This window comes from Panthera tigris, chromosome A1 (genome assembly GCF_018350195.1).
Source record: "Panthera tigris isolate Pti1 chromosome A1, P.tigris_Pti1_mat1.1, whole genome shotgun sequence".
Taxonomy (NCBI): domain Eukaryota; kingdom Metazoa; phylum Chordata; class Mammalia; order Carnivora; family Felidae; genus Panthera; species Panthera tigris.
The window spans coordinates 24,178,253-24,202,603 of NC_056660.1; the positions used below are offsets into that span (position 1 = coordinate 24,178,253).

Sequence of the window (24,351 nt, forward strand, 5' to 3'; positions counted from 1 at the left end):
TTCTTGATGACAGTACTTGTCACTGCAAACTGCAATATTCTTAGAAGAAACAGAATAAGCTGAATATTGACAAAATGGCAATGTTTCAGAGGGTTTTTATCTGTCTAGCTAGAAAAATAAATTAATTTGCACCTTGTTCGTTTTGACTTGCAGAAAAAAACCTTGAGAATTACTATATACAAAACATCTAAATAATGAATTAGCCATAGGTATTTACCCTATTTTCGGAGGGAAAATCTTCAGCACAAAGATCTTACAAATTTTATTAAGATCAGAAGCAGAACTGAAAACAAAATCAACACATTCTGACAGCGCTCTAGCCATCAAAGCCGTAATGTCCCTTTTGTGTCTCTCTGTTCCTGTTTAATACAAACACTGATCTAAAACAACATCTATTATCAGGTGACATGTATAATGGAAAAATCCTCTTTGGAAGTCTTGCCAAGTATGAACTATACTAAAAGGAATGGAATCTGGTAAGAAATATCCTACTATTAACTCATTCACCCTTAATAAAGCCTGACAGCTACCAATGCCAATGTACAGAATTTTACAGGTGCTACAATTTATAAATATATTAAAAATTTTAGAGACCACTGTCTCTAGGTTCTGCCTTGAAAACAAATGCCCAGTGGGCACACTAGAAAAGACAAGGCTTAACCCATACACTGTTGGTCGTGCTATTGATGAGTCTGGTGGCCATTTCCAACTCTAGCATTCTACAAAAAATATCTTCAAATTTTAAGATAATGCTTCCAAATTCCAACATGGTTTGCTGTGTTTTGGTGTCTTCCTGCTGATCTGTCATTTGATAAAACACAGCCTAGCTTCCAAAGGTCAGTTCCAAAATAGCTCATTTTCCCTTTGAAAATAAAGTAAGACCTTTATAAAAGGATTTGGGATACACGTTTGTCTTGAACTGAACAAATCTCCTCCCCTTTTTCAATGTAGGAAGACACCATCAATTTTCTCAGTTTCTAGAAAGAATAAATGCTATCTTACAGTTAAGACCTTCAGAAACGTCAGTGGCAAGGCGAGGGATACAATTAAAATTCTTAGGAATAAAAAATTAATTCAGTTCACAATCGAAATATAAAATCTGTGCTAAGGTAACCTTAGCACGCAAGATGCTTCTCCAAATCCTTCAGATAGTGAGATATTCTTAGGATTAAAGATTATTTCTCAGAAGGACCTCCCCAAACCGCCCCCCCCCCACCCCACCAAAGGAATGTAGGGATACAGGTTATATGGCCATCAGGAAGTTGGCTCTTTCTGCACATTGTTTAGCAGCCAAAAAGGATGCCAGGCTTCAGAAAAAGCATCCAAAACAGATTCCTTTTATGGTATGATAACATTTTGTTCAAGAGACTGCCCTTTCCTTCACAGGCAATGCCTCAGAAACTATTCCTAAATAGACTGATAGACACAGGGGGGCTTCTAATGAAGAAGCCAGCTCTTGATGTGTGTGTTTCACCCTCGGAAAGTAAAACCAACTCACCAGGAGTTCTGGAAGCAATATGATCAAATGCTGTAAAGAACTTCCATTTTTGGCAGTTTCTATTCCTGAACCTCTCTGAGATGAAACTTTTAAGCTAAAGTCCCTAGTCTTAGACTCGTAACACCCCTCTGTTGCCAAGCGTTTTGCTAGTCCGGGTTATTCTATTTTCCTAAGGTACATTTTCTCCATGGGTCTAATCAACAACAGCCTCTCCAGCACCTTAAAATAGAGTTTAAACTTTGAAAGGCTTTCCTGTGTAGCTCAGGTTCAAAGTGTTTGTTCTCTATAGGAACAGCTCTTGCTTGATCGTTTTTATTGTTCTTGGCCACATTTCTGGGATTAAGACACTTTATAACAGGAAGAAACACAGTGGCACCTACACTAAACTAACATAACCTTCTGTTGTGAACACCAAGACGCAGAGATTAAAAGCCCTGAGACTTCAAACACAGGCTACATAAACAGCAATAAATTAGCATTTTCCACGAGTCTGACATTTCTATCATGTGGGAAGACGCTGAAGTGTTTTTCACTGTATTTCACAGTGAAGAGTTTTATCTTGCATGTGCTAATTACACCCATCTCTAGTCTAAGACAGGAATTGGGTTTCTGGCACTAAGCAGCCATTGACAGTTAGAGATAACATCTCTGAGACATCCCTGCAGCCAAGAAGCTGTGTAGGCAACGGGGAGCACCACCACCACCACCACCACCACCACCATCATCTCCATTGTCATCCCGACCACCATCACCATCAAATATTTATGGCTGTTTCCTCTGCTGAAATGCCCAATATATCCCACAGGGTGTGATCAGTTTTGGATGTTTCTCGTCAATGCAAAGTAGCTTCATATGGCATCTCTCCTACTTTAAAACATACAGCACTAGTGAGTTCTATATGTGATTTATTAAAAAAGAGAAAAAATTAAAAATACAGTGAGACCGTGTTTAATTTTAAGGATAGAAACATGCAATCTGTGAAAATCTGAAAAGCAACATCTCTACACTATTTTATCTAAACAGCTCTTTACTCGTAGTTCACAGAAATACGAGGAAAAACCCCTAAGCACTATGGAAGAGAAAGCAGCTTCAGGTACTGATTTGTAAAGTCTGATGAACATGCCTATTTGCTAAAGTTGTGTCAGAACAGGCTACAGCTGACAGAGTCCGCATTAAGTGTGTGCCTAAAAGCAATTTACAGTTGGTCTTTAATTTTCTAAAATTTATAGATTTCCCTGATACCTCTAGACTGGTGATGAGGTCATGATTTGATGATACACTTCTGTCTAGAGTATAAGCTTCTTTCTGTGGCATAATCCCCCATTTGTCACAGAAAAAAAAAAACTGCACGAAGACAACTCAGTTCTTCTACGACGCAGTATGTCTGCGGCTTCCTGAGTCCCCTGCTCCTTTTTCAAGTACACAGATTGACAGCCTCTCTTCCAAAGGCCAAAGTCAACGGGAGTCCACTATGCCCCTTCACCATACCCAAAAAGAAATAAATTTTATTTCGTTGACTTGATTTTCATGAGGGGTAGAAAGGAACTGAAAAGGCCACAGTGCCCAATCCTGGGTATTGTGGACAGGACATGTATCATGATCCCACACAAGTACAATATTCTAAATGCCTTCCTGGTTAGCGGCATGACAGTGGCGAGGAGTGGAGTAGGAGCCTGAGCACGAGAAGAACTCACACAGACTACACTATTGTGTGGATGATGCCACTCAACATCTTAGAAGAGATCATGATTTCATTAGATGCCACTGGTATTTTCCAGGCATCATTATATATTTGCAAGTAATATTATGTATTATATATTTGCAAATAAACAGATGTGACAGTCATCTACTATTTTACAAGTTACAAATAAGTCTTTTAGGCAAATACAACATTGTACCTCAAATCACTATCAAACACAAAAATAACTCAATTGCAAATGGTCCAATTCTTAGAAGACCTATTCCAACTAAACCCAATAAATTGGGAATTAAAGGCTCTATAATTGAACAAAGGGCCCATCTTCCTGGTCACTTTAAAGCTTTCCCTACGTTATTTTATGTTACACATTTATACTCGTGAAGTAAATTTAAAAAAGGGTATCAAAAATAATTACATATACATATCAAAAATAATTACATATATATTATATATAATAATTACATATATATGTGTGTGTCTATATATATATATATATATATATATATATATAGACACACACACAAGCATGCATACACACACACACACACACACACACACACACACACACACACACACAGGACCTAGCTTTCAAAGAGTTTAGAGGATGTACTTACGTTTTCATATACCCTGATACAACACCTAAAAAGTAAGAGACATACTTTTTTTCTTAATTTTCTATATGTAGCTCTCAATTCCTTTAAAGAGTCAGGATTCAGCACTACAGAATAGGTATTAAAGCGTAGAGATGTGAGCAAAGAAAGACAACACAAAACAAAAGTGATCTATATAAAAGGGGAAAAGGATAGAGGCAAACGAGAAATTAAGCAGATAGAAAACAACACTTAAAGAGTTGGGTGTTCAACAACCCCTTTCTTTCTTTCTTCTTCCTATTACCTAGCAGTTCACCACAAAACTGTCTGCAATATGCCCACATTGTTCCTCTTCAGCATCATCAGTCTCAATGACTCTGTTCTTGCCCTTAAAGGTTCTGAAATCCACACTTCAATACATCCTTTCTATCATTTGAAGACAACAATGTTACTCTACTCTCAACTAAGCTCGACATGAAAATCATCATACCAAAACCAATTATATTAATGCTTTTAAAACCTAACATAGGGGCGCCTGAGTGGCTCAGTTGGTTAAGCATCCAATATTGGCTCAGGTCATGATGATCTCGCAGTTTGTGAGTTCAAGCCCTGTATCAGGTTCCGTGCTGACAGCTTGGAGCCTGGAACCTGCTTCAGATTCTGTGTCTCCCTCTCTCTCTGCCCCTCCCCCACTCACTCTGTCTCTCTCTTTCCCTCTCAAAAAATAAATACACATTAAAAAAAGTTTTTAAATAAATAAAATATAAAGGTTAAGATTAGATTATTTTAGATTTATAGAATTCTATAGTTTATATTATCCCAGAAGAGTTATGTCATCTATACCCAAAAGTTTCTCATTGTATATGGACTTAGTGTAACAATGCAAAGGTAAATCTTCTTATTTGTTACATGTAGCACTGCTGGATGTGAAAATGCCACAGTGGGACAGATACAGGTAAGTAAAGTGAACACACCAACTGCATATGCTCTTGGGATATTTCCTCCATGCAGACTAGAATTAGAGGGCAGATGTTTCAGGGAAATAGTGAACCAAACTCTGTAGACACCACTACGTTGGCTCCATCCAGCAATTCCAAGGAAATTAACATTCTGGTGTTACGGAAATAGTTTAGACTGTCTCACTCAAGAAAACTCAAAATGGTCAGATGAACTAGAAACCTGGAGAAGTTGAAAGTAAGCTACAGGAGTCTCTAGAGATTATGCTAATAGTAATTTACATCTCATTTACCAAAAAAGTAGTAAAGGCCACTTAAAAACATGAGTAGGACTTTTTTTCACTCCCAAGGAGGATATGCACATGTAATGAAATGCAACAGAAACCCACTCTGACTGCAAAGAAAGCAAGAGAAGACCCCAACTCTCAGTGGCCAGCTGAAAAAAAAAACTAAAAAATAACTGACATTATTATCTATCACAAGTTAATGCTATATCTGGTTCATTGGGAATTTTGCACTTTAAAGTTTGGTATGTTTGTTACACAGCACAAGCCTTGCTAATCAGGTGCTACTCTTTACACACCAAGATAATGCCACTGACATGAGTGAAGGCTTTGCTCAGGCTTGAACTTTGGAACCTTGCTTTTTTTGCAGAGATAGATTTTATATAACAGCTTTTGTCTCCCTCCTGAGGTCCAGTATGAGTCAAGGAATTAGGAGACAAAGAGCCAAAACCTAGCCAGAGCAGCTGATAGTCACAGCACTAGGTCTAAAACCAAGGCCTTAAAGTAGCTTATTTTCTTAACTTCAGAGCTACTCAGGGGCATTAATATGTGACAGTGTGCTGTGTGTAATTAGAGAATCAACACAGACCACCAGCCTGTCCTCAGCAAATGCTGACCTAACTGAATGGGGTTACAAAGACAGCAAACTTCGTATCTTACTGGAGTTGCTCAGTGCTCTTGAATTTTCTCAGGTGGCCAAAAAGGAACAGGCTCAGACAGTACTAAGTAGAAAATCCAAAGGTACAAAAACTCCCAAAAACCAGCAAGGTCCCAACGGGTCAAAACCTCTAAGTTCTTTTTTCGCTTCCTTTAGCCCTCCTCCTCCCAAAACTACACCAATACCCAAAGACCATATACCAAGCACCAAAGAGACAAAAGGTATAAATGCTGCCATATAAATTACTGTAAAAAAAACTAAACACTAGTATGTTGTCATATTGACATTCAGAGAAGTCTAGCACCAAAAACAGTATGAATGGCACTACAAATCTATTATGGAAGGTAGTTCTTTAAAAAATCCTTGTATGATTTACTTCAAAAGATGATCAGGAATTGCCAAGAAGAAAAAACCCTGATAGAAATAGAAGCATCATTATTTGGGGTTCTTTTTCTGCGAATTTGATTACAATCTTTATAGACAACCTACCTCAAGTTTAAGTAAGTCAGCATCTGCAGATTAATGATGGCCTCAGGAATGACTCTGATGCAATTATGATACAGATTAAGAATTTCCAGTGATACAAAATGGCACAATTCCATTGGGACTTCGACCAGTCTGTTTTTAGATAAATCTATGAAAAAAGGAAAGAATGTTTTGTCAATAAATCTTCAACACAATCAAATACAATTATCAACTATCAATACTTTTTTTCCTTAACATGTTTTAAAATAAACATAATCTAAATTTAGGTCATTTTTGGTAGCTCTGTTACTCCAGGGTTGATTTCCTTTTCCTGGCATATTACCCAATTTATATGGAAAAGCCAAAATATTGCTGCAACAGTTTTAGCTTTTTAATTAATTTGGAAACACAGGCCAGATAGAAGGCCTCAACTGAAAATTATTTCAAAGTCATTCTCCCCTAGGTAAGCATGAAAGCTGTATCCCTTAATATACCTGAATATTTAATATTTAGTTTATTTAATTCAGTTTTGTATTCATAACATGTATTGTCTCTTGGAACATGTCTTTTATAACCTCCGCAAACACACACACACAGACAACTAAACAAGTATTTCATTCACTAGCATCACTGAGTACCCACAATGTGTAAGACCAAGATAAATCAATGGTGTCTCTCTTAAGGACAGGCATTGTGCCTGCCACATGACCAGCAATAAAACCGAGCTCTCTTGGCCAAGGATACCAAAGACCTTACTAATGGTGGTCTACAGAGCAGTGTAAACACACAGCATGGTTTACAATACTACCATCTCAACAATAAAAATATGAAATAGTCCGTAAGGTCTAAGTATGGAAATGGTAGACATAACCAAATATAACAAAAGAACTACCACTCTTGAAAACTGTAACCCGACATCAATCATCTCAAGCAGGCTGAGCTGACTGAGGAAGGACTCAATCAGTACGAACGGAAGATGTTTCTTAAATAATATATCATATATACTTAAAGAATCACACTCCATTAAAAAAAAAAAAGAATATTGAAACAGGTCAATACTCTTACGAAATAGAAGTCAAAGGGATATCCTCCTGACTAACCCGCCAAGAAATAAAAACATAAATAAACAAACACGGGCCTCGATGGCTTCAGGGGTGAATTCTAAGCAGGTTTAAAGGGACAATTATGCTAATATTCAAACTATTCCACACAAGGTAAAAGAAGGTAAGTTTCTAAATACTTATTTGAATAGTAAGGTATAGTACTGATACCAACACCTAACAAGTATCCAAAAAAGAAACTATTTATGAATCTCCCTTCTAACTACTGATGTAAATCCTAAATTTAAAAATTAGCAAGCAGAATTGAGCAGTACATAAAAAGATTAACATACTATAACTATGTGGGATTTATTCTAGGAATACAAGGATTTTGTATTATTTAAACAATTCACTATATAACTAGAGTAAAAGCAAAATCGCTTATGATCACCTCCATAGATACTTAACAGGTATTGATAAAATACTGAATACATTCTTTTTCAAAAACTACTTTATTGAAGTATATCTTCTATATCATAAAACTGACCTATTTCAAGTGATCTCTAGCAACTTTACCAAGTGGAACATCATCACCATAAATCAGAACATTGTTTTAGAATATTTATATTTGTTCTTAATGCAATCACTTAATAAAAGAAGAGTTGGCTATTTCTTACATAATCACACACACACACACACACACACACACACACACACACGCATGAGAGAGAGAATTCTTTTATTTATGGCTAAACCTTGAACTACTAGAAATATTACCAGTAAAATCAAGACAATACATCATTACCACTATCACAACTTACTATTGTTCAGGAGATACTAGCCACTGACATGGATAAGGAAAGAAAAGAAGAACCAAAATTGGAAACAAAAAGACAGAATTAGCATTATTTACAAATAATATGATTGTTTTCCCAGAAAACCCAAAAATATCAAGAGAAAAGCTATTTCAAATGTTAAAAAGGTACAGGGTAGAAAATGAATATGCTGAAAAATAGCCTACACACACACATACACACACACACACACACACACACACACTAACAAAATGATACAACACAAGAAATCTAATTTATTGTAAGAGTAAAACATCTGGAAATCTGACAAAACATGCAAAGTTTATATGAAGAAAACTTTGAAATGCTACTAAGCAATAAAAAAGAAAGGTTACAATTGAAAAGATGTTCCCTGATAGTAAATAAGACAGCATCAAAAAAAGTGTCAGTTCTCCCTAAGCTACACATGTATAATGGAATGAATCCCCAATTAAAAAAAGACTTCTACAATATATACTTTTTGATTTGCTGAGGTTATTATACAAGTTGACTTTAAAGTTCATATGGTAAAATAACAATGCAAAAATAGCAAGGTATTTCTCAAAACAAAAGGCGCTCTAAGGGGCACCGGCTCCCCTAGGGATTAACAGATACATCATAAGGCAGTGTGATGGGCAGGTGAGAAGGTCAAGGGAACAAATTACAAATAGGTCAAAGATATATATGGAAATCAAGTGTGCAGTCAAGGTTGCATTTCAATTCAATAGGTTAAAGAGGTAGGGTCAGTAAACAGTTTGAGAAACCTGGATAGTCAGCTGAAACAAAGGATGACCTATTTCACTCCTTTTATTTCAATACATCCTAAATGAATTAAATGATTGCCTTTAAAAAGTGAAGCCATAAGAGCACTAGAACAACACATGGGAAGTTTGTGTTTATGATCTTAGAATGGAGAAAGCCTTCCTATGAATGGCATAACACAAGACTGATGAATCAACACATAACAAAATTTAAGGCATTTTAAAACAAACAAAAATTCTACCAAAAACATAAATGACAGTCAAGGAATGGTGGGAAGTCCTACAAATCATAAACCCAGTAGGCTAATTTTTTATACATATAAAGAGCTTCTACAGTCAATGGTAGTAAGTTTGAAACTCTGGAAAAAAAAGGAAGGAAGGAAGGAAGGAAGGTAGAAAGGAGGGAGGGGAAAGGGAGGGAAGGGGGAGGGAAGGAAGGAAGGAGGGAAGGAGGAAGGAAGGAAGGAAGGAAGGAAGGAAGGAAGGAAGGAAGGAAGGAAAGAAGGAAAGAAGGAAAGAAGGAAAAGAAATGAACAGATGGCTCACAGAAAAGGAAATATAAATGGCTCTTAAGCATATGAAAAACTGATCAACCTGACTCAAATGTGAACAATGTAAATCACAGCTACATGGGACATTTTTCACCTAGTAGACTAGTAAATATCAAATAGCTTGATAAACACATTATAATGCTGAGGACATGATGTAAATGAAGAACATGTCAGCAAAATCGATCAAGATTACAAATGTACATACTTCATTCAACCTAGAAATCTTTCTCATCTACAGATAAACTCATATGACTGCAAATGACATTTTTTAGCATGGCAGGAAAGAACAAAAAATAGAGAGCAAGTTAAATATTGGTGTGTGGTTATACATTAATATGCTATTAATAAATATAAATAAAACTAAAATTAAATCAATCAATATTAACATACTGTTACTACTTCATGTGGTGTAACAGAATATTAAACATTATATTCCATAATGAAGTGCTGATACTATGCAGTCATTAAAATGAATGAAGCAGCTTTATTTGTGCTGATCTGGTACAGTCTCTCAGACATATCATATATATTTTTTAAAGCCTGGTACAGAAACAGTATTTGTGTTTGTAAGTGAATATTTACACAGTTGTTTAAGTATAAATAGATTATCTCTGGAAGCTGCAGAAGAAACGGGTAGAAGTAATTGTTTCTGGAGAAAGCATTTCTTGTTGAGAGGACAGGTGTGTGGGGGGAGATTCCCGCAACTGTACATCCGGCTGTGGCTTTAGAAATGTGAGTGCATTGCTTATTTGATTTTATATATAGAAATGAATTCCATACACATATATATATATAATCTGTGTGTATATACATAGATATAGGATTATGTATATATACATATGTGTATATATACAGATGTATGTGTGTATACATATATGGGTTTATGTATATGTATCTGTGTATGTATACACATATACAACTTCCTACCAACATTCTTGTTTTTTAATTTTTTTTTTAAGTTTATTTATTTATTGTGTGAGAGAGAAAAAGTACAAGCAGGGGAAGGTCAGAGAAAGAGGGGGAGAGGGAGAGAAGGGGAGAGACAGAGAGAGAGAGACAGAGAGAGAGAATCCCAAGCAGGCTCCACGCTGACAGTGCAGAGCCCAATGCAGGGTCCATCTTGCAAACTGTGGAGATCATGACGTGAGCTGAGATCATGACGTGAGCTGAGATCATGACGTGAGCTGAGATCATGACGTGAGCTGAGACCAAGAGGTGGACGCTTAACCAACTGAGCCACCCAAGCGCCCCTGTACCAACCTTCCTTCTCTACATGCAGAATTTTGTTTCATTGGAAAAGAGATTTGAGAAGCCAGAGCAAACCGCAAAGTCCCATGCTCTTAATTAAGGGAAATACAGGAGCAAGCTTCTTTTCACGAATGTTTAAAATCGCGACAGAAAAAAACTCCGCAAGTCTTGCATTCTTTCTTCCTGAAACTCTCTACTGGACATGGCAATCTTCTTGTGCTTCTGGTGCTGGAAATTTGCCAGAAAACTTTTATGTGCGTTTTTCCTTCGGATTCAACTCAAATTTCTACTGATGCTCCAGTTTACATTCAAAACTTTACCTTTCCTGAGGACTGCTAGGATGGCACTATCAAGCTGAATGTCTCAGTAACTATTTTAAATGATAATAATGTTATTAGTTTCAGTGTCATGAATGCTTTTTTTAAAAAAAAAAGATATAGGCATTTTTGTAGAAATGCTGTCATATAACTATAAACCTTTTATTTTTTATTGTTTTTAAGCTTATTTATTTATTTTTGAGAGACAGAGAGAGCATGAGCACAGGGGGATGGGCAGAGAGAGAGAGAGAATCCCAAGCCGGCTCCCGACCATCAGCGTCAGCCTGACACAGGTTCCATCTCACAAACCACGAGATCATGACCTGAGCTGAAACCAAAATCAGATGCTCAACCAACTGGGCCACCCAGGCACCTCAACTATAAACCTTTTAAATGATCATGGGATACCAAATCAATAATAGAAACCACCCCAACCAGAGCGCAGATCAATTCTAAATCTATAACCACGTGTTATATGTTTGAGAAAGTTACTCAATTTCCCAGGTCTAGGTTTCTGGATACGTAAACTCAAGAGTATATGCAACTGAAAATGTTCTAACGCTCTTTTCAGATCTCAGGTTTCTGTATATAAATAAAAAGTATTTAGAATTCAAGTGTTTTCTGTCAAAAGTACTCACAATCCAAGTGGTTTTGCTTCATCATAGTAATCAATAGCAACAGTGGAGTATCACAAAAAGTGATAAAATGCAAACCCACATGTAACAAATACTGGCACATCTTTTTAATAAATTTGTCCTTTCATTGTAAAATCTATATTCTTATTACATAACCTCTTTTAGGAGTGCTCTGTTTTCACACTTGGGGAAAATGCAAGGGCAGGAGAAAGAAATGATATAATAGCTTATAAATTAAGCTATATTTAATTCTGGTCTCAACTTACTAATAGCATCATCATGAACAGTTACGGTTAGAATAATGTTCTAATTGGTGTCTGAGTCTGGTATCTTTGTTACTACTCAGAATAAAGAGATGATATGCTCTCGACCCTTTTGATAGTCTCCTCCACAATCTCCAGATTGGAAGGGAAGCTTTAGCACTTTCCTTCCGTAATTTCCTCCTGCAGCCTAACTTCACATGCCAGAAGGAGCTGAATGAAGGGCTGGTGAGAACTTCTGAAGAGATGCTCTTAGTCCTGCCTGCTGAGAGAAGAGGAAGCATATCTGGTAAAACGTAAATCGCCCTCATTTTAAATTGTATCTGGTATCTCCTCTTTAATCCTTGTTTTTAATGGTGCAGTTCTGGAGGTATTTTTTCCGGAATCCTTTTTCTGAAAGGCCTCAGGCTATTCATTATAAATAAAGTTACAAGAAGGGCACCCAGGTGGCTCAGTCGGTTAAGCATCCGACTTCGGCCCAGGTCATGATCTCACTGTTCTTGGGTTCGAGCCCCATGTCAGGCTCTGTGCTGACAGCTCAGGGCCTGGAGCCTGCTTTGCATTCTGTGTCTTCCTCTCTCTGCCCCTCTCCTACTTATGATGTGTCTGTCTCCCAAAGATAAATAAACATCAAAAAAATTTAAATAAAGTCACAAGGTATAAACACTGGGCATCTGCCATGCCCTAGCCTACATTGCTAGCCACCCAAACAGACCTCCAGGTCTACTTGGTTAGTGAGAATTTACCTAGGCACTGTGCTCCCTATCATCCTGGGTCTGTGTTCCAGTTTCTACATCAAAAGGGAAGAAATTTATTACAAAATCTGCATACAGCTCAGACTCTTTCAATGCCTATATAAAAACAGTTGCCTAGATCAGCATCATTCAAATTAAAACAAAGCTGAAAAACAGGAAAAAAAGTTTTCCTTTCTTATTTTTTTAAGTTCACTACCCATATGATTAATTATCGACTTACTTATCAACATATACTAAGTACATGGTTTCTGGAGAAACAAAAACCACACAGACTTACTTTTATTTTTAGTGAGTTTATCATTTGAAAAGTGAGATGAGGCAAACCTAGAATAGACTAGAAGGTAAGATGTTCTAATTGAGCTAAAAAAGGAAAAGATACATGTAAAGAGCTAAAATCCAGGGATGCCTGGGTAGCTCAGTCGGTTAGGTGTCTGACTTCAGCTCTTCGTGGCGTGTGAGTTTGAGCCCTGCGTGGGGCTCTGTGCTGACAGCTCAGAGACTGGAACCTGCTTCCGATTCCGTGTCTCCCTCTCTCTCTGCCCCTCCCCTGCTCACACTCTGTCTCTGTCTCTCTCAGAAATAAAATTTTTTTAATAAATAAATAAAATAAAGAGCTAAAATCCAGTTGGGTAAATCACGTCACCATCCATTGAGCACATCCATTACACCACACATCATATCTGGAGTTTTGTATCTGGTACCTCGTTTAAACCATCCCAAAGAGGGGCACTGGGGTGGCTCAGTCAGTTGAGCATCTGACTCCTGGTTTGGTTTACGTCATGATCTCACACTTTGTGAGTTCAAGTCTGCCATCGGGCTTTGGAGCCTGCTTGGCTCAGGCTCCATGATGACAGCTTTGGAACCTGCTTGGGATCCTCTCTCCCTATCTTCCTGCCCCTTCTCTGCTCCAGCTCTCTCTCTTTCTCTCTCTCTCAAAGTAAATTTAAAATTGTTTTAAAAATAAGTAAATAAACCATCGCAAGGAGCAGTGTTCCCATCATCTGAGGAAACAAGTCTCAGGAGGCATCAGTGACTTGCCCAAAGGCACAGAGATAAGCAATTCTACTCACACCTAAGTATATCTAACTCCAGGGCCTGACTGAGTCCCTCAGCTACACTGTTAGGAAGATATGACAATTAATCTTCACTGCATTTTCATTTGTCCAAAATGCAATCACAAAAGAAAATCAGCATGTTCTGTGCATGGACCCAGAAGGGAAGACAGTTATAAACATGATGTTCAAAAAATAAAGTACTGAAAACAATATGTCAGCTAACGGGCTAAATTCTGGAAACAGCTACAGGAAACTTGCTAAGTAGAAATCCTGGCCTAAACTGGTAATTACGCGAAACTTACGTAAGCACTGTGTTCATTGCAGAGTTTAGAATGGTTTTCAGAGCCATGACTTACTTTTCCTACTTGTCTCTGAGCATCATTTATTTTTGCAATTAACTTTATTACTGGAAGACAGAAAAAGGGTGCAACAGGCACGTGTGCTTTCTTGTGCTTTACTCGGGCTAATGCAGAAGTCACCTTGTGCCTTTGGGCATCCACAAGCACCATTGGAAAGCTGTCCAGAAGGGCTGAAGTCAGTCTGGATTATGATGTTTTGACTTTGATAATCCAGAGTAGATAACCCAATTATAAATATGGGTGGGGGGAATAACATACAAACTTTTTTCAAAATCTCTCCTGTTAGCCAAAAGCAAAGAAATAAAACAAGGTCTGATCCTTCAAGAAGAAGGAGGAGGAGAGGAGGGGGAAGATGGGGAAGGGGAAGGAGGAGGAGGAAGCAAAGAAGCAGCAACAGAAGAATGAAATCTAGGACTCTGTTGTAATGAAATGTAAGAGTACAGTCAGTTCGCAGCATCACACAGTTGTGAACATGCTAATTTGGCCTTGGAAAGCACAGAGATATGCCAGAAGGCAGCGGAGCCCAGCGGTCCCACTGACTATCACAGACAGACTGAGATGGAAGCAATGAAGGTTCTCCAACCCAGGAAAGACAAAACAACAAGGGCTCACAGATACTAGGCAAGTGTTAAGCAGAAAATTAGAATCTTTCTCTTGCAATGCAACCAAATCCAGCTGGGCAGATGGGTCTGGAGCTATGAAAGGACCCAGTAGGTCTGAGTGACAGTAAGTAAGCTTTTAGAGGTAGAGATAAATATAGATGAAGAATGCATATTAATTTTTATTGTTTGTTTTTCTAATTCTGTTATAAATAGATAGAGGTGCCACCTCTAAAGTGGTAGAGCTTATGGGCTACTTTCCTAAATAAAACATTTGCCCTTTTTATTTCTCAGCCTTGTTGGTACACTGTAATCACCTGAAAGTTTTTTCAAATCCTGAAGCCTGGGACCCATGGCTATAAATTTTAGGATGTGGCTCTGACATCAGGATACCTTGGATGTCCAGGTGACCCCTCTATTCTAGGGGAAATGCAGCTAAGTAGGTGATCCAGCCTCTCAGGTTCCCTACGTAAGCCACGCCTCTCCAACAGGTGGCACTGAGCTAGGGGCAGACAAGGGGGCCCAGGAGAGGTCTGGTTTGGAGTGCCCACTGCTACCTTACCAGGAATCTTACTTTGGAAAAGGAAACCTGACTTGATAGAGTTAACTATTGGTCAATTAGATTTTTATTCCCCCAAATTATTCTCCACTAGTATATTAAAAACTAGTTTGAGTGTTTGATCAGAGCAGCAAAAATCTGACCTGGAAGGGATTTTTATGTAACATGAATCGACTATCATCATAGAAATTTAAGTTTTTCCTCATTGGTTTCTCACCAGACTCAAGTGAGGCAGGTACTGTTACAGCTCTCAGTTATGTGTGGACACTAAGGCTCAGGGAGGCTAGGTAACGTGCCTGAGGATACAGAGCTAGTACGTAACAAGGTAAGAAGTAAACCAGCAGCTATGACATGAAAGCCTTGCTCTGAACTCTTACTGATTCTGCTTCATAGGACTCCAATGCAGGGAAAGCCAGCTGTTCATATGGGTATCTCTTTTTATTTATTTAATTTATTTTTTACATTTATTTATTTTTGAGGGACAGAGAGAGACAGAGCGTGAGCAGGGGAGGGGCAGAGAGAGAGGGAGACACAGAATCCGAAGCAGGCTCCAGCCCCGAGCTGTCAGCACAGAGCGCGACGTGGGGCTTGAACCCACGAACCGTGAGATCATGACCTGAGCCGAAGTTGGACCCTTAACCGACTGAGCCACCCAGGCGCCCCTGGGTATCTCTTTAAAAAAAAAAAAATTAAGAGATCCATTTCAGATACCTGATCAGAAGACATAAAAGGACCTCACAACTCTGTACTAAAAGTAAGTGACCTTTGACCAGGTCTCCTAAAAATTCTCTCCAGAAAGAGCATGTGCATCAGTGCCTTGTTTCCCACCCCGAGCTGGACACTGTCCTTCTTTGCTGCAAATGCACCCTGGGGTCTAGCCCTGCACCGAGGAGCACGCAACACCACCGTTCTGTGCAAACACTCCCGGGCGGCAGACCGGAACCCCAGAACCACGTCCTCCCCACGTCCGCTTCTTAATTGAAGCACTGACATGAAAGCTTGTGCAGCCAGAAATAAAACAATAAGTTTCGCCACGGCCAAAACAAGCTTTGCAAATCCCCAAAATAAAGTGGCCAAATGAATAAAAATAAGCAGGGGAGGGTAGAAAAACAGTCGATGGAATCTGGTGTGCAGTCAGCACCTTCAGAAGCACGATGTTGTTTTTGTATAAAAAAGGAAAGTGGTGCCTCAGGAGGAACTGGATGAGGCCAGCAGTCCAGCAACAACATCCTGACTTATCAGCCACAACAGCCATGCGCCAGAAGCGCTGACAGACCAGTACAGCTGGGAACCTCATTTGCGGTGTCTTGCTTTCTGGTCGGAAGAAAAGGCCCAAGCTTGGAAGTTCAAGTCGTGTCTTGTTCCAGCCAAGACCACATGATATATTTTTCAAGCTGAACAATAAACATGCCATCATGAGAGTTTAAGTTTAGAATATTAGCACTCATCATGATATTTCAATAACTGGGTGAAATGGGTGTCCTTCATATATAAATCTAACCTCCTGACCCACCAGCTGAAGCATAGGACCTACTATTTTCCAAAGACTGAGAAGGGATGCTCTGTGCCTGGCCTCTCTACCCTCTTGCTTGGTCACTCCTGGGGCCACAGTGCAGAGACAGTTCCTTAGGTGGAAGCATGGTCTGGGGCCACCTGCCCTCTCTGGACAACCCATATCCCCTCGCACCTAGGTGGGCAGGGGTCTCTTTAGAAGAACCTCAACTAGGGGTGCCTGGGTGGCTCAGTCAGTTAAGCGTCCGACTCTTGGTTTCGGCTCAGGTCATGATCTCTAGATTCCTGAGAGCCCCACATCGGGCTCTGTGCTGACGGTACAGAGCCTGCTTGGGATTCTCTCTCTCCCTCTCTCTCTCTGCCCCTCCCCTGCTTGCGCCCTCTCTCTCTCTCTTTGAAAATAAATAAACATTACAAAAATAAGAATCTCAGCTATATCTTTCTGTCCCTCCTGAACTTCCTCCCTCGGCTGCACAATCTGACATCCGACTGCCCCTCACTTCAACTTTTCTCTCAGCACAGACACCCTACCCTGCCCCATGACGCAGCACCCCCGGGGGTTCCCCCAGGGCACCTGCACATTTGGAAATCCCAGTAGTGAAGCATAAGCCCCTGGGCTGACGCATCCTTGACTCTAGAGATGAAACCACCTAACGCTTCCAGGGTTAAGCGGACATAAGCGGGTACATAAATGTTTTGAGGGAGTCCATCAAAATTTCAGGCTACATCTCTAAGAGAGCAACAGGAAAAAAGTCTTATCAAACAGTAGAGAGGAGTTAAATAATTCCTCAGTATGAGCCATGAGTCTTCCCTGGCCACCTGTTTAAAGTTTCCACAGCTCTGCCTTAAGCTCCTTGCTCTCATCTACATTTTCTTCTTTTCTTAGCACTTTTAGATAAACTCCTAACACCGCATACCATTTATTCTTGTATTTGGGTTATTAATGTTTGCTCCCCCCTACTAGAATGTTAAGTCCCGTGAGGGTTGGGATTTTGCATTGTTCACTGGTAGACAGTAAGAGTGTAATAAATATCTGTTGAATGAATGGAGGAAAGCAGGCTCTTAGGTCAGACAGCTTGAGTTCAAATCCTGCTCACACAATACTCAGCTGTGTGGACTTGGAAATAGTCATTTAACTTCTCTATGCCTCAATTTCTTCACCTGTAATATGAGGGTAATAACAGGACTAGTAGCCCCAGTGAATTACTGGAAGGATTAAATGAGATGATTGATACCTTTAAAGTCCTTAGAGCAGCATCTGGCACAGCGTGAAATACTCTAAGAAAAGCCTCTATTGTTAGGTTAGCTAATGCTGGCTTCTGAGTATTTCTAGCAAGAAATATGCTGGTTGGGCTGGGAAGGAGCTTAAAAGTCTAACTGACAATCATGTATACCACATGCACAAGTGCCTCATAATAACAAACAACAGATCTTAGATTAAAAAAAAGAATTTTTAAAAAATAATGTATTTTGAGTGAAAAATGTGTAAGTCGGTTGGAAGGTTTCCCTTTCATAGGCTATAGGAGGAAGTAAGAAATGGAAATTACTTTTGGTAAAGGCCAAAAAGCATATGGTGACAGATTAGACACTCGGCACAGTGATTTTATTAGCAGGTGATACCTAGTAAGCCCACAAAGTACAAAGAGGTAATTACATGTAGGTGGCCTTTTACTAACAAATACATTACGGAAATGTTGAGAGCAAAAACTGATTTCTTTATTGTACCTCTCCTATCCAAGGTGCAGCCAAAAAATAAAAAAAAATAAAAAATTACAGATTATACATGTTTAAAAGACCAGCATACATATGGGGCTGGGATTGGGAGGGAAGGAGGTAGTTCCTGCCCCGAAAGATAATCATTGCACTTAACCTCTAAAAGAGCCTCTCTGCTCTTGAGCACAATTCTAACAAACGCTATTAACTGTTCCAGGCCCACAGCATTTTAGAAGCAACAAATAAATAAGGAAAAGAGAAGCAGCGTAAGAAAATACACTTCTAACGAAGAACCGTAACAAACACGGCATCAACCTATCTTTCAAATTTTAAGTATCTTAGGGGAGCCTGCGTGGCTCAGTCAGTTAGGTGTCTGACTTCAGCTCAGGTCATGATCTCACAACTCATGGTTCGAGCCCTGCATTGGGCTCTGTGCTGACAGCTCAGAGCCTGGAGCCTGTGTCTCTTCTCTTTCTGCCCCTCCCCTATTTGCGCGCTCTCTCTCTCTCTCAAAAATAAATAGACATTAAAAAAATTAAATTTTAATTATCTTAAATTTAAAAATTAAAATGCAATGTCAGGGCCCCCCTAAATATTACAGCACAATGTAGTTGTAACACAAGAGCAAAAGTGGAACCACTTTGAATAATCCAGCAACAGTTCACGTATCTGAGGATTATGTTTAAAATGCTCTGTTGAAGACAGGAGGGAAGTATGTAAGTAATTATTTTAATGTTTTCATGTAAAATCACTGAAAACAAACATTTTGGGGGTTACAGCCCCTCTGTCATGACCCATCCCCTGGGGATTCTGTTTAGCTAAGGCTTCACTGCACAAGAAGTCATTTCCCATTTGCTTGAAGCCAATTTTGGCTTGGACACATAATAAAAGCAGCCCATCATTACAGTGGGACACGCCAATTTGAAGGGGAAATACTAATTTTCTTGTAAAACAGAAACGCTTTAAGTAGCATTATTTGCAATATGCAAAAGGTAGAAACAATCCAGATGTCCAGCAAAGGATGAACAGATAAGCAAAATAAGGTACATACATACAATGCAATATTATTCAGCCTTAAAAAGGAAGGAAGTCCTGACACGTGCTACAGTTGCTTAAAACCTGAGGACATTTTGCTAAGTGAAACAAGCCAGTCACAAAACAGACAAATACTGTATGATTCCACTTGTATGAGGGGCTTGGAGTGGTAAAGCTTAGAGAGACAGAATGGAGAAGGGTCACTGCCAGGGGAAAGGCAGGATGGAGGGCTTAGTGTTTCGTAGGTGCAGAGAAAAAAAGAGTTCCGTGGATGGATGGTTGCACAACCATGTCAGTGAACCGAACTACACACTTCAACAGGGTTAACCTGGTAAATTAAAATATTTTTTTACATTTATTCATTTTTGAGAGACAGCACAAGTGGGGGAGGGGCAGAGAGAGAAAGAGACACGGAATCCGAAGCAGGCTCCAGGCTCCGAGCTGTCAGCACAGAGCCCGGCGCGGGGCTCGAACTCACAAACCGCGAGATCATGACCTGAGCCAGAGTCGGACGCTTAACCGACTGAGCCACCCAGGCACCCCTAACCTGGTAAATTTTATGCTGTATGCTATTTTTCTCACAACTGGAAAAAGTATGAATGTTTTCGAAAACAGTTGCAAAATACAAACATTATCCTGGAAAATGTAAAATTCCCCACGATACCAGAAGTCACTAACCCTACAGAGCTGGAAGCCTGAGAGAAGGGGACAGCTTTGAGGAACGACACAGGGACAGTAGCACACGTGCAGCATGAGCAGCGTCCTGCAGCTCTGAGACCAGGCGCTACGTTAGCGCTCACCTGACCGCTTTCTCTAGCTCCACCCATCGATCTGTAAAAATGTGCCCTCATTCATCACAGCGCCAACCTTAGGTGCTTGGTACGTCTGTACCTCAGAAATGCTGGGAAGAAAAACTGAGGGCCACCTGGGTGTCTCAGGTCCTGATCCCAAGGCTGGGGGATCGAGCTCCGAGTTGGGCTCCCCGCTGAGCATGGAGCCTGCTTAGGATTCTCCCTCTGACCCTCTGCCCCTCTCCTCCACTTGCTCGCTCTCTCTCTCTCAGAAAACAAAACCATGGGGGCGCCTGGGTGGCTTAGTCAGGTGGACATCCGACTTCGGCTAGGGTCATGATCTCGTGTCGGGCTCTGTGCTGAGCCTCACAGCCTGGAGCCTGCTTCGGATTCTGTCTCCCCCTCTCTCTGCCCCTCCCCTGCTCTCGCTCTCTCGATAATAAATACACGTTAAAAAATATTGTTTTAAAAAGTGAAATGATGCATATAGAGCAGCAATGCATGGAGCTCAACATATGACATGACGGTTAAGAAAGGAAATATAACCAGGACCCAGCTTCTGCTCTAACAATCTCTCCAAACAGAAAGGAAGAGAGAGGCAGAGCGTCATTAAATTGCAGAGAGGTGTAGGAACAGCAGATCAGCACAGGTCCCCCCGTGGGCTGCAGAGGAGCCCAAATGAGACACAGCAGCAGCAGCTCTGCTGGGACCCTGGGCAGGGAGCAGGGAGGGTGCGGGGCTAGGCCTGAGGCAGGGCACACAGGGCAGCTGCTCAGGGGCTGTGAGGGGAGGGCAAGGACTTGGGTCCTCTGGGCTGCCATTGGGAGAACAGAGGCCCCCATGGGCTGCCAGAGGGAGAAGAGAGGCCCCCATGGGCTGCCATTGGGAGGACAGAGGCCCCCATGGGCTGCCATTGGGAGGACAGAGGCCCCCATGGGCTGCCATTGGGAGGACAGAGGCCCCCATGGGCTGCCATGGGGAGGACAGAGGCCGGCCCCCATGGGCTGCCATGGGGAAGACAGAGGCCCCCATGGGCTGCCATTGGGAGAACAGAGGCCCCCATGGGCTGCCAGAGGGAGAACAGAGGCCCCCATGGGCTGCCAGAGGGAGAACAGAGGCCCCCAGGCTTTTCTGATGAGGCTAGAGAGTTCCAAGGGCCCTTTGCTAAAGCACACGGGCAGTATTCAAAATGTCACAGATACCTTGTTGCCTGACTAAAGTTGAGCCGCCAAGGACAGTCCCTTAGCGACTGTCCTACCATAACTGGAGGAAGACGAGCTGCAAGTCAGTAAGGGTGCTCAGCGAGCTCTGAAGGAGGAATAATGTGGGGAATGCAAAGAAAGTGAGTCCCAAGGGCTCTGAGGAGCACTGACTTCGCGCATGCCCAGACTTACACTATGTGCTGGAGTCAGAGGCAGGGAGTGGACTTTCTGTACACAGAGCGGGGGAGAAGACATAGGAGCAAACTGTGAACTCCATGGTCTCAGGCTTGCCGGAGTTTTATTATCATTCCAGGCTCACTATCAAGAATGAAACAATGCACTGTTGTGAGCTGGTGATTACCTAAACGCTGAAACTCTCAACCATAAAAGAAATGTTATTTGCCAGAAAGAAAGCCCTTTCTAATTGAACACTGACCAAGCCACAAAGTTTTTCCAGGATTTTTACCTTTGTTGGAAGCTTCTGAAATCAAATATATTGCGAAAAAGTCTATTTAACTTCAGTGACCCATAACCATCAGTTAGATTCTTTTATTATATACTTTAAAAATAAATGATTTTAAATAAAGCCATCAAGAAAGTTAAGACTACCCCCCAAAGGTAAAAAGGATGGAGTGCTTTTATAGTTTACACAGCACTTCACATATATTATTGATTTGGTCTCACCTATTAAAAAGAGCCTTTAGAAGCAGATCTAATACTACCATTTTTTTAGGGGCGCCTGAGTGGCTCAGTCAGTGATAAATAAATAAACTTAAAAAAATTTATCATTTTTTGCTACAACGTGGTAAATAACCTCAGGCATAAGACCACGTAAGATCTTTAATTATCTTTAATTAGAATGAAATTACTGGCCCTCCAGGAGATTTTCTAAATGCCATGGGAATGTACTGGTACATTTTTAAAGAGTTCCAAGACAAAGAAATGAATCTTTCCTTTTATTAACTGTGAAGTAAATCACAGCTCCAGTAGCCATATAACCCATTATTCAAATTTTCCAAGTAGTATACTTGTGTACTTGGTAAGAGCCATCGTTTTGAATTAGAAATCAAACAGAATTCAAAATTTATACCCTACGGTGTTATAATTAATTATCGGTAACTGATTAATCTTAAATGAGGCAAAATTTCAAAAGCTATCCAGAAGTTTCAACAGATGCTAATGAGGTCGAAGGAGGACCACAAATTTTACCACAAATTCTATCAAAAAACCCTCAAAGATACCACCAGTGATATTTTTAAGATATAATTCAGGAAACCTAAAGCTACTATAACATTTAAATGTAATAGTCGATATGACAACAAGTTTTATATTTGAGTCTATTTGAAAGTCCATAGGAATTTTCTTGTACACAATGGATACAGTGTTTTTACTACTAACGATATTTTATGTGTATAAAAAATGTTCAGAGGAACCTAAATTACGATTCCATCTGTATGTGCTTTTTTGAAAGTAGATACATCGTGTTGGGGAATTTTAAATTCAGCTGTGTTATCTTTCAGATAAAACAAGAACTTGAAATTTCAAATGAAACTTCTGTCTGGAGAAGGAAATGGACAATGAGTTATAATTTTCTTCGCGGGGGGAGAAGCTTCTTCTCTATAGAGTCATTCAACAAATACTTGGGCACCTGCTATATGAACCCTGGCACAATGCCTGCCCTCTGGAACTTACGTTCAGCTGGGGTGACCTAAACAAAACTAACAGATAAAATATATAGTATGTTAGATAGTGGCACATGTTAGAGAGAAAACGGTAATAGAAAGTATGGAGAAGGGGGCTGCAATTTTAAACAGGGTGACCAGGGAGAATTCACAAATCAGGTGGCATCGGGTGGAAGTAAGAGAGGAAGTCACCGGAACATCTGGGGGATGAGCCTTCCCCCCAGGGTGAACAGCAAATGGAAACAGAGGGAACAAGGGTGAGAAAATAAGAAACTAAGACCAGGGAGGTCACGGGACTGCAGACCACATAGGGCTCTCTGTTTGGTAAAGATCTGGCATTTACTGGACACTGGAGGGTTTTGAGTAGGATCTCCTCATCTCTTAAAAGGATCTTACTGGGTGTTGCACTGAGAACAATTGTGAGGAAGCAAGGACAGTGACCGAAAGACCCACGAGGAGGTTACTGCATAATCCAGACAAGATAAGAGAGTGGCTAGACCTGAGCGGTGGAGTGGAAACGACCAGAAGCGGTCGGATTCAGGTTACATCTTTTGAAAGGAGAGGTGGCCGAATTTGCTGACTGGACGTGATTCTGAGAGAGAAGGAACAGTTAAAGATGTCTCCAAATGTTGCCTTCAGGAAGTCAAAGAGTGGAGTTGTCATCCTGAAATGCGGAAGCCTGTGGGCAGACACTGTGGGGAACACGGAGAGACATCAGTGCCGAGATGGCCTTGAGGGACACATGTGAAGACATCAGATAGGGAAGTGCACCAGCCTGGAGCCCAGGGGACATATCCGGGCTGGAGATCCAAACAGTGGGAGTTGTCAGAGTATAAATGACACTTAAAGACATAACTAAGAGCACCAAGGGATTCAGCGAAGGTGGGGAAGAGAGCCCAGCACTGAGCCCCGGGACGTCCTGATGTACAGAGGTGGGAAATGAAGAGAAGACTAAGGAGGTGTGTGAGAAGAAGGAAAACTCAGGTGAATATGGTCTCCTGGAAACCAATTTAAGAAAACGTCTCAGGGGGGAGGGAGTGGATCCACTGTGCCCAGTTTGGCTGCTGGGTCAAATCAGCCCACAGTTGAGCAAGGACTGTGCATCCGGCCAGGGGGAGGTCACAGGTGACCTTGAGAAGTGCAGGGGGAATATAGGAGGAAAAGCTGTTAGAAGTGGGTTCAAGAGAGAATGGAAGGAGTATTTAGAGTGGTCAAATTCATACAGACAGAAAGTAGGAAGGTGGTTGCTAAGGGCTGGGGGAAGGGGGAGGGGAAATGGGGAATCACTGCTGAG

At 40.6% G+C, this 24,351-nt stretch overlaps 1 protein-coding gene across 4 annotated transcripts in view; it reads right to left on the reverse strand.

The window, feature by feature from the left end:
* The window catches only part of LRCH1 (leucine rich repeats and calponin homology domain containing 1), a 201,417-nt gene that overhangs the window by 95,399 nt on the left and 81,667 nt on the right, over positions 1–24,351 (reverse strand). For all 4 annotated transcript variants that reach the window (XM_042971474.1, XM_042971545.1, XM_042971612.1 and 1 more), the window contains exon 2: positions 6,175–6,319. In XM_042971474.1, coding sequence (XP_042827408.1) covers positions 6,175–6,319 — 145 coding nt within the window. The remainder of the gene's footprint in view (positions 1–6,174; positions 6,320–24,351) is intronic.